At 46.3% G+C, this 11695-nt stretch overlaps 1 protein-coding gene across 1 annotated transcript; it reads left to right on the forward strand.

The window, feature by feature from the left end:
- Nucleotides 1–368: 368 nt before the first annotated feature.
- On the forward strand, nt 369–5285 carry MPZ (myelin protein zero). Its single transcript, XM_024757684.1, is given in 6 exon segments — nt 369–435; nt 2764–2930; nt 3174–3387; nt 3630–3765; nt 3902–3962; nt 4064–5285. Coding segments are annotated over 6 exon segments (939 nt in total). The 3' UTR covers nt 4358–5285.
- The last annotated feature ends 6410 nt before the right edge of the window (nt 5286–11695 follow it).

An 11695-nucleotide genomic window follows, 5' to 3' on the forward strand; every position in this document is an offset into this window, starting at 1 on the left:
TCTGTCCCTCAGAGAAATGTGTTTGTGTCCCTTTTTCTGTCCCTCTCCCTCACCCACCCCCCCGACATTCCAGCCTGGGGCAGGGGGAGGCCAGCAGACACAAAGCCCTCAGTGTATGGGGTGGTATGTGTCCCCCCCCACCCCTCTACCCAGAGGACACAATGCCCCTTCTGCTCCCTGTGCTCTGCCCCCCTCCTCACCACCTCTCAACTGCACATGCCAGGCTGCAATTGGCTACTGGCTCAGGACAGCCCCCTCATACCGGGACCCTGGGGGATTTTAAGCGGGTTCCAGGAACCCCCGCTCAGTTCCTTGTCCCCCACTCTCCCAACCCCGCAGACGCTCCGGGCCCTAGCCCTGCCCCAGCTATGGCTCCTGGGGCTCCCTCTTCCAACCCCAGTCCTATCCTGGCTGCGCTACTCTTCTCCTCTTTGGGTAAGTTGAGCCACCCCAGTCTGGGGGCCCCGGGGCTCAGGTTGTCTCTCAGCAACCTTCCCCCTGCCTTCGCTGTGCTCCTCACTGCAATCAAAGAAACAGGCAGCAACAGCAGGAAGGTGATATTCTATGCAGAGAAAAAATATATATATAGTCTGGAGGGAGGCTGTAAAGGTAAAGGTATTCTGTGAAGGGAAAAGGGAAAAGAGTGTAGAGAGCTTCCCTGAGGTGGACCTGACTGGACCCGGGTTGGAAACCAGTAACATGCCCCCAAAGCAGTGGTGAAGGCCTAGTAGGAAGCAATGTTAGAGCTTGGTAAGGAGCATGTTCAGACATCTGGGTTCTGGTCCCTACTCATTCCCTAGTCGTGCAGAAGTTACCTTAACCTTAGTTTCCCTGAAGAGAAAAGTCAGGGAATGTGATCTAAGGAAGGAGCCCAAGGTTTGTGGTCCCAACTCCTCCGATCCTTTGTCTCTTGGTACCTCAGTTTCTCTTTGTGGATCTGTTGTCCATTATGTGGGTGAACAGAGTAGAAGGGAGGTTCTGTGAGATTCTAGGGTCTTGTCTCATCTAAAGCTATCTTCCACATAAGTTGACCTGCCCCTTCCTTGCCCCACGGCAGATGTTGGGTGAGGAAGAGAAGTTCAAAGCAGGGTTATCTGAATGGATTGTTCCCTTCTCCAAACTGCCCTGAAGCCTAGTGTAGTGGGTGAGAAGTAGGGCAAATGAGGGGAGGGGAGGGAGGGCTGGTTAGAATGTCTGAGATTCTCTGTGGTCAGCTCCTTGAGTCCTAAACCTAGCAGCTAGACTCTTCTGGACTGTACTGGACTATTCAGAGCTATCCTGAGAAAATGTTAAGGATAGGGAGTTGGAGGAGGGCGTGGTGAGGGAAATGGGGAGAGGGAATCTTGGAGTATAAGAGGGAGAGAAAGTTCTGTTCCACTCGTAGCACCATTGAACAGAGCTGAAGGGCAGTGGTTGGTGTTTGAACAGGAGGAATAGAAGTTAGATCCAATGAATAACCTTCCTTGTTACATTTGGGATACCCAAGAAGGCTCGAAGGCTGAGTCCCAGGAGGTGAGTCATTGGTGTTGCATGCTGAGGTGGGAGATTTGGGACTATGGACCACGGGCAGGGGTGCGGGGGGCAGTGAGGGGAGGGGAGGCATGAGCCCCCAACACTGGTCAGTGGTCAGACAATGGGTCTCTATTTATTTGATTGCTTCCTCCCTCTCCCATAGAACAAAAGGGTCTACAGTTGCCCCCTGCCAGGGCCAGCCCACACACATAATCTCCCTGGAATGGCCTTGTGTGGGTGAGTCTTGGGAGTGACACTGGGCCAAAAGGGCCAAGAGGAGGGTGAGGAGGGTCAAAGCAGAACCACAAGGGGCTCAAATGCAGAGTCATCTGAGCTTTGGGCTTGGGGGTCCTGCTCTGAATCTAGCTTCCCCTGAGAGGGATATGAGGTCCTTCCCCCCGTGACCCCCCAGTCAAGAGCAGCTGTATGGCAATCAGGGATTCAGCACTGAAGACAGCTGGGTCAGGGAAGAAGACTTACATTCTCTAGTTATCTTCAATTTTTCTGCAAGACATTTGAGTTTGTTGTACTGTGAAATACTATGTAGCTGTTAAAAATAATACTGATCTGTACGCATCAAAGTGGAACACTCCCAACAGATACATATATTCTTTTTATACATATATTCTTAAGCAAAAAAAAAAAGACTATAATGCAATGTATGTTAAAAAAGAAAAGAAAGCTCCACAGAAAAACTATTTCTTATAAGTATATGTGTATCTTGAGTTTATGTTGAGTCTGACACATAGAAAATGGTTACACATTAAACTGATAACGTTGGTAATATCTGGGAGGGGACTACAGGAAAGGAATTGGTCAAGAGAGACTTTAGCTCTCTTTATCTCTATTGCTTGAATAGTTATAAGAAGAATGCACTATGTGTTACCTGTATAATTTATAATAAGTTTTAAAAATTGTAGAGCCTGCATCTAAGGGATAGCTTAAGAATTAGATACTGATCCAAAGGGAAAGTTAGACTTGGAGACAGAATTCAACTTCTGGAAGTCCTCAGGGGAATTCTGGTACTGCTGATTTCATTTCCTCCATGAACATGCCGAAGAGCTTGAACCAACACAGCATTTCCACTCATCTATTCAATTAGGCGAGAGAGACCTGGACCGCAGAATTCGTCACTTCTGTCCCAGTCTTTGCTTTGGCCTCTGACTCAGGCTTGACTTCCTATTGATCTCACTCCCTCTATATCCCTTTTTGGACCCACATGTGCATCTGATTCCCCCTCTGTGTTTGCAGTGCTTTCCCCAGCCCAGGCCATTGTGGTTTACACGGACAAGGAGGTCCACGGTGCCGTGGGCTCCCGGGTGACCCTGCACTGCTCCTTCTGGTCCAGTGAGTGGGTCTCAGATGACATCTCCTTCACCTGGCGCTACCAGCCAGAAGGAGGCCGCGATGCCATCTCGGTGAGTGCCTGGGGGGAATACTGAGATTGCATAACAGAAAGGGTGCTTCAAAGAACCACAGAAAAGAGAACTTGGGCTAAGGAAGGGGAAATCCTTTATGAGCCATAACCCCATCTTTGGCAAGGTAAGTGGCAATCTTTGTCACACTGACTAGGGCTGAACCCCCTCCCCAGCATTACCCTCACCAGCCCAGAATCCCTCACCCTGAAGCTAGAAATACATGCTTCCCCTCATTCCTCATAGATCTTCCACTATGCCAAGGGACAACCCTACATCGATGAGGTGGGGACCTTCAAAGAGCGCATTCAGTGGGTAGGGGACCCTCTCTGGAAGGATGGCTCCATTGTCATACACAACCTGGACTATAGTGACAACGGCACTTTCACCTGTGACGTCAAAAACCCACCAGACATAGTGGGCAAGACCTCTCAGGTCACGCTCTATGTCTTTGAAAAAGGTGTGAGAGGAGGTGGGATGTGGGTATGGGAGGGAGTTCAGAGAGGGGATCGGGCCTCCCTGAGAGGCCGGGGGAAGGGGCAAAATGCCGGGGCTAATGCCCCTCAGGCTCTGGGAGAGTGGGCAGAAGACAGCCTTGGTTGGGATGTCTTACAACCCAAACCGCAGGGAATAAGTGTGGGGCTAGGAACCAAAGATACTTGTCCCTGCTCATTCCGCCACTTCTTTTCCTTCCCCTTTTAGTGCCTACTAGGTACGGGGTGGTGCTGGGAGCCGTGATCGGGGGTGTTTTGGGGGGTGTTCTATTGCTGCTGCTGCTTTTCTACCTGATTCGGTACTGCTGGCTACGCAGGCAGGCGGCCCTGCAGAGGAGACTCAGGTAAGGCGCGGAGCCGACTCCCCTTCCCCAACCCACTACTCCCCATTGGGCGGAGGGCCAAAGGGAAAAGGAAGCCTTGACCTCTCCGTGAGGGGCTCCAACAGGGCCAAATCCATAGCACCCCCTTTCCCTGCAGTGCCATGGAGAAGGGGAAATTGCACAAGTCTGTGAAGGACTCGTCGAAGCGCGGCCGGCAGGTTAGCGGGACTTGGGGTGCCTCCAGGCAGCAGTCGGGGGCAGGATGGGAACAGTCAAGCCCCACCAGACCAGTGACTGATGCGTGCACTCCTCCCCACAGACGCCAGTGCTGTACGCCATGCTGGACCACAGCAGAAGCACCAAAGCTGCCAGTGAGAAGAAGACTAAAGGGTTGGGGGAGTCTCGCAAGGATAAGAAATAGCGGTTAGCGGGCCGGGCGGGGGGTAAGGGGTCAGGGGCGGAGGCTACGAAAGGCTCTCAGATGGTGGTCATAGAGATGGAGCTACGAAAGGATGAGCAGAGCTCGGAGCTCCGGCCTGCTGTCAAGTCCCCCAGCAGAACCAGCCTCAAGAACGCCCTCAAGAACATGATGGGCCTGGACTCAGAAAAGTGATCACCCCCCTCCCCCCACCAAGGCCCTGCCAGAAAAGGGGGACCTAGGCTCCTCTATCCCCCGTCTAGGTGCTTTCCTCCTTAGCTCCCCAGCCCTGCCCTGCCCTCACTTCCCTTTGAGATGTAAGTTTCATTCCAAAATTCATTCCCCAGGCACTTCATATTCTCCCCCGCCTTCACCCCCTGGCTTTCTGGAAGCCCAGGGCTCCATCCTTCACTTCACCTGCCCCAGGGACTGTGTGTTTGGTGCCCGTTCCTCTGGCGCTGAAAAGAAAGGGACCTTGCTACCCACTGCCTCAACTCCAGGCCACCTGATATTCCCATCCCCTGTACCACCTAGCCTGTCCCTCTGACCCTCTTCTCTCTGACCCTCCCTCCCCTCCATCAGGTGGCCCAGCTCCAGACTCTGCCCTCCCAGCTAACACCCAGGTCACCCAGATCAGATTCTCCTTCAGGTTTTATTTAGGTTGTTAGTTATTTTTTATTTTTTAATCCATTCTTGTTTGTTTGTTTATCTGATCTGTGCCCATGCTCTACCCTCCCCCCATGACTGAGTACCAATGACGTCATGTGGCTTTGGCAATTCCCCACCCCCCATTAAATCCTTAATGGAGAGCCAGCCGAAGCAGAGGGGCCCCCGATCCTCAAACCTCAGCTACAGGAATGGTGCCCCCTGACCACTTTGGAGCACTGTTCTGGGACTCAAGGTCACAGGAAAGGAGAGCAAGAGACAAAGGATCTTCATAGGTGAGGGGGCTGAGGAGGGGACAAATGAGCCTTAAGAAATAGCTTTTAAGTAACCACAGAAAAAGCAGGATAAACAAATGGGAAACGGGGGAAAGGGAAGAGGCTGCACTCCTAGCCACAGGGGATTCTTAGGATTTTTCTACATTCTGTATATTTCTTCTCAAACCCCCAAATCTCCTTAAATGTTTAATAAACACTGACATTTCCAGAAGCTGTTGCCTCCATCTCCAATTTCCTCATTCTTCTGGGAATAATCCCTGCCCCTTATCCCATCCCCAACCTCCCACCTTCCCCAAACCCTCTCCTCCCCAACTCCTTCTTCTCCCCAACCGGTTTCAGTTGTTAAGAATTTGATTTCATGGCATGGGTTACATAGTATTATGGAAAGAACTCTGAAATAAGCTCATAAGACACATTCATACATTCAACAAATATTCAGTGAGTTTGTACTATAGTACACAGAGTTCGTACTATGTGCTAAACTGTGTATCAGGCTCTGCGTTTACATGGGTTATAACAGATTCCCTCTTCACCAAGATCTATATTTTTAAAATATCCCAGCCACTCACAAGCTGACCCAGGGCTAGTCACTTGGCTTAGGTAAGCCTGTTTCTGCATTTGTAAACAACTGAGATAATGATACCTGCCCTACTGAATTCCCAGGATTTTTGTAAGAATCACATGATTCCATCCCGTGTATGGAAACCTTTGTAAACTATAAATTGATATACAACTAAGATATTGAGGATCAGTCCTTTAAAGATGTTTCTCAGTCTTGCCTAAAGGATTACACTTTACAAACTAGCACTGATCTCATTCACCCCTACAAACTCATGCACACACAACTTTGTTTTGTTGGTGCATTTTAGGTATAATAACAGCTCATTAGCTGGTTTGTCGGTATGCTAGTGGTACACCATTAATATCCTGGAATCCTTAAATAATTATGGAAAAACATATATATCTTTTTCCCTTGGCAGTTACTGATGGCAAAAAACCTAAGATTCTCACAAGTCAATTCTTCACCTTGTTAAGAGGTTAAAGATAAGATTTTTAACAGCAGCTTTGCCAAAACCCAGAGTGCTTCCATTTATTTCAAGGGCTGTCTTCCACTTCTCTGAAAAGAAAAATTAACCCAAATTCATGTTAATAGAAAAGCTAATAGATTCCATTAGGTAAATACAAATGAAAACTACAATGAGATACCACCTCATACCCATGAGGATAGCTACTATCAAAAACAAAACGAAGTGTTGACAAGGGTGTGGAGAAGTTGGAACCCTTGTGCACTGTTGGTGGGAATGTAAAATGGTACAGCCCCTGTGGAAAGTATGGAGGTTCCTCAAAAAAATTAAATACAAAATTACCATGTGATACAGCAGTTCCATTTCTGGGAATATATCCAAAAAAAATTAAAATCAGGGTCTTGAAAATATATTAGTACACTCATGTTCATAGCAGCATTATTCACAATAGCTGATATGTGGAAGCAACCCAAAGGTCCCTGGACAATTGATGACTGGATAAGAAAATGTGGTATAGCTATACATACAATGGGGTATTATTCAGCTGTAAAAAGAAAGAAAATTGTAACATATGCTACAACATGAATGAACTGAGAACATTACGCTAAGTGAAATAGGCCAGGCATAAAAAGACAAATACTTTGATTCCACTTATATGAGGTACTTAGAGTAGTCACAATCATAGAGACAGAATGTAGAATGGTGGTTGCCAGCCGCTGGGGAAATGGGAGAATGGGCAGTTATTGTTTAATTGGGATAGAGTCTCAGTTTTACAAGATGAAGAGTTACGGAGATGGATGATGGTGATGCTGCAAAACATTATGAATGTACTTAATACCACTGAACTATACATTTAAAAATGGTTGAGACGGGCTTCCCTGGTGGCGCAGTGGTTGAGAATCTGCCTGCCCATGCAGGGGACACGGGTTCGAGCCCTGGTCTGGGAAGATCCCACATGCCGCGGAGCAACTAGCCCCGTGAGCCACAACTACTGAGCCTGCGCGTCTGGAGCCCGTGCTCCGCAACAGCAGAGGCCGCGACAGTGAGAGGCCCGCGCACCGCGATGAGGAGTGGCCCCCACTTGCCGCAACTAGAGAAAGCCCATGCACAGAAACGAAGACCCAACACAGCCATAAATAAATAAATAAATAATAAAAATTTATATTTTACCACATTTTTTTAAATTGGAAAATAGAAGCTAATAGAGTCTATATAGCTTTTTCAGGGCGGGAGAGGAAGCTGAGTCACAGCTCAATGAAGTTGGGAATATCTAAGCTAAAGAGTCTTTATCAGTAGACCAGAATACGGAGCCCAGAAATGCAAATAAGTGTGGGAACATATTATAAAAATAACATTCTAGTTCAGTGGTAAATTAATGGATTATTTAACAAAAGGTATTGGTGCAATTGACATATGTATAGAAGAAAACAAGGTAAGATCTTTATCTCATGCCATATATAAAAATAAAATCTAAATATTAAGAAATAAAATACAAGTATCTGAAGGAAATAAGCATATTCATTTAATCCTTAAATGGAGAAGGCCTTTAAACAAGACAGGAAGTCCAGAAATCTTAAGATTTCTTCTCAAGAAATCATAAAATCTTGAACCTCTTTAATGGCAGAATATATTATAAATGAAACCAAAAGACACTTGGTAATTGTGGAGAAAAATACAACACAAATGAAATATCTTCCTACACATAACAATTAAATATCTCCCTTATTCGCATCTTCAACTACTGTCCCATTTCTCTGCTTCCCTCTACAGCAAAACTTCTTGAACAAGTCTAGGGCACTATCTCCTTCCTCCCATTCTCCCTTCAACACACTGTCCCCATCACTCTACTGAAACTGCTCCTGTCCAAGGGCATTCATGATGTCCATTTCGCCAAATTCGATGGTCATTTTTCAGTCCTCCTCACCCTTTCAGCTGCATTTAACATTAATGGCCACTTCCTCTTTCTGATAACACATTATCTCTTGGCTTCCTTGAAACACGCTAATGGTTTTTCTCCTACGTATTTGAAAACTGCATGACTTTTTTTTTTTTTTTTTTTTTTTTTTGCGGTACGCGGGCCTCTCACTGTTGTGGCCGCTCCCGTTGCGGAGCACGGGCTCCAGACGCGCAGGCTCAGCGGCCACGGCTCACGAGCCCAGCCGTTCTGTGGCATGTAGGACCTTCCCGGACCGGGGCACAAACCCGTGTCCCCTGCATCGGCAGGCGGACTCTCAACCACTGCGCCACCAGGGAAGCTCTGCATGACTTTTTTAAAGTAGAGATTGAAACAACCAGGAAGACATCTTTTGTTCGTCCCACACGAAGTGTGTTTGTTTATTTAAATTAAGGCTACATTTGAGCGTCACAGGGCAACAATCATCTTGAACTGAATATAGTTTTTTTCCTCTAGATAGGGCCTGAATTCTCACTACTCTCATTTCCTTACCTGCCCAGCCACCCTTAACATGAATTTGCTGCTCTGCCTTAAAACATCTAAGAAATTGGACAAATATTTATGTGTGAGTGTGAAGTTGGAGAAGGGAGGTAAAGTCAGACTACAACACAGAGCTTTTCACAGTTCCTCAAACAGGCCACCAGTCATCATGTCCATCTCTGGCTATATTAGCTACTCCTTAAACCCACAGTTCCACTGAATTTTTTGTTACCTAAAGATTAAATTGTGAAGTTCACTTCCAACAGCTAGTATAATAACATAAAAATGGGAAGAAAGGGAGAGATGCATAAAATGGTTAACTTAGACAAACACATATCTAAAACAAGCAAACAGAAAATATGCCAAGTCACCACAGTCCTCATTTCTGTAATTGGTCAAGAAGCCATAATTAATATCTATGAACTGCTTCAACTACTCATTCCATATTTCCTATGTCTTCAGCCAGAACTTCAGATAGTCAGGGTTCTTTACCTAGTAGAGTGATCCAAACTTCCATTTCTGACTCAAGGTCTGTCCTGTCTTTTTTTTTTTTTTTTTGGTTGCTATGTTAACATTTACTCTTAGGCAAGGAAGTACTAAGTGGTGCCCCAGAGAATCTCCTGGGTTCCAGAAATAGCTCTCCTTGCTCCCATTGTGTAGCAGCATCCCAACTTCCCCTAGGTCATCAGGATATATCACACCAGCCAGCCAAGTAATCATTTTTTTTTTTGCCTCTTGGTTCAGTGATGTATAGAGCCCAAAATGACCAGGTGGCAGTCTCCTCTTCTAATTCAATGGAACCATTGTGTCTAATGGTAGAAGCATTCTCCTTTTGGAGACTAAGTCCTCCAAACCAGTAGAGCTCAAATTTGCCAGGAGAAACAAAAATTCTGTGAGTTGGTTATTAGGTGTAATAGTGAAAAAGCCGCCCGCACTTTTACCCCTTGACTCTGGAACCCTTGTATTCTGGTCATGGAGGAGAAAACACCATGTAATGGTCTCTGATTCAAAGCATATATTGCATCCCGTAAGCCAGAACTTCATTCTTTCAGGGTATTGTCTCCCAATTGCTGCTGTGAATCTTCAGTAAACCATTCCACGTTTCAAATAAGCTTCTGCTTTCAGATGATGGGGTACATGGTAAGACCACTTAATTCCATGAGCACAAGCCCATTACTAAACTTCCTTTGCTATGAAATAAGCTCCTTGATTAGACATAATACTATGGGGAATGCCATAACTATGAATAGGCATTCTGTGAATTCCCCCAGTGTTGGTGCTGGCAGGAGCATTATGAACAAAGAAGGCAAATTCATGTCCAAAACATCTACTCCAGGGAAGACAAATCTATGCCCCCTCCATGATGAAAGAAATCCAATGTAATTACCTTGACATCAAGCGTCTGGCTGGTCCCCCCAGGGAGTAGTACATATTAGGGACTCAGTGTTGGTCTCTGCTGTTGACATATTAGGCACTCAGCTATGGAGTCATCTAGAAGATTTTTTTGTTTGTTTGTTTAAAGCATTTTAAAATTTTATTTATTTATTTATGGCTGCGTTGGGTCTTGGTTGCTAAGTGCAGGCTTTCTCTAGTTGCGGCAAGCGGGGGCTACTCTTCCTTGCGGTGCACGGGTCTCTCATTGCGGTGGCTCCTCTTGTCGCGGAGCACGGGCTCTAGGCGCACGGGCTTCAGTAGTTGTGGCACTCGGGCTTAGTTGCTCCGCAGCACGTGGGATCTTCCCGGACCAGAGCTCAAACCCGTGTCCCCTGCACTGGCAGGTAGATTCTTAACCACTGCGCCACCAGGGAAGTCCCTCTTTGCTTACTCTAAAAGAATCAAAAATTAGGAATGGTCTAAAGAAGGAACTCACCCCTGTTTTTGGCAACCTAAAACACGGATCAAACCAGTCCTGCTTTAATTCCTGTTGAAGCTCTCTGTGACCTGGGACAAATCACGTGACTGGAACCTTGAGTTTTGTTAAGTTGATATCTATCCTATGGTGCACTTAAAAGAAGAAATTGAGAATATATGTAAACCATGTCACTAAGTACTTGGCATAGAGTAGAAGCCCCATCCATGTTAGTTCCTAGTCATCCTCTTCCTCCCTTTTTTTCCTCTGTTCAGTTGAAGCAAGTGGGGAACCTCTCCCCCAATACACATTAAGGCAGGAGGGCCTAACTTGCCCACAGGTCAGATCTCCGTCTACTACTGTCTGCTTCACAATTCAGACATCATCACAACACAAACATGATCCTTTTGTCTTGCAAAGGCTTTTCTTTCTAGGCATTAAGTGTGGCTTCCAGCTGAGTCCCCATTGTTTATCCTGTGGTCCCTCTCTGAGTGTCCAGCTCATGGTAAAGACTTACAGCTTGGCAGTAAGGTTTGGGGGCCTCTTTTAGAGAAAAAAGGGGTGGAGGCAGGGGAAACATGAATTCCTGAATCTTCAGGCTAGTGCTGGGCATGGCTTTCCAAAAGCTTAGAGCAACAGTTCCCAAAGCCCTCAGACACAGTGCCCGTTTTACTATCCAGGAATGATATTCATATGTAATATAAACTATAAACATAATTTCAGAAAGTAAATATAATACTCTAACCATATATTATAAAGGTGAAATAAAAGATTAATTTATAATAAAATTGTCTGTATTTTAATATGTAATGTTCAGGCATAACTACACTGGAAGCATATAACATAGTAGAGACTTGAACCTACACGTAGAATCATTGTAAATACAACAGCAACAAATGCAAACTGAGAGGGGCATATGTATCAGTGACTCAAATACCATAAGCAGTATTGTCATCGGTGACGTGGATTTCTGAAACGGTAAGCAACTCATGATAAAGTTCTGAACAAAACACATTATAAGTTCCTTCAATCTACATGTTAGTTGCATTTCTGAAAATCCAGTGTTTAAAATGGTGCAAAAAGTACTTTGTGGGGCTTCCCTGGTGGCGCAGTGGTTGAGAGTCCGCCTGCCGATGCAGGGGACACGGGTTCGTGCCCCGGTCCGGGAAGATCCCACACGCCGCGGAGCAGCTGGGCCCGTGAGCCATGGCCGTTGAGCCTGCGCGTCCGGAGCCTGTGCTCCGCAACGGGAGAGGCCACAACAGTGAGAGGCCCGTGTACCGC

The sequence above is a fragment of the Neophocaena asiaeorientalis genome, unplaced genomic scaffold, assembly GCF_003031525.2.
Source record: "Neophocaena asiaeorientalis asiaeorientalis breed wild unplaced genomic scaffold, Neophocaena_asiaeorientalis_V1.1 scaffold830, whole genome shotgun sequence".
Classification (NCBI taxonomy): Eukaryota; Metazoa; Chordata; class Mammalia; order Artiodactyla; family Phocoenidae; genus Neophocaena; species Neophocaena asiaeorientalis.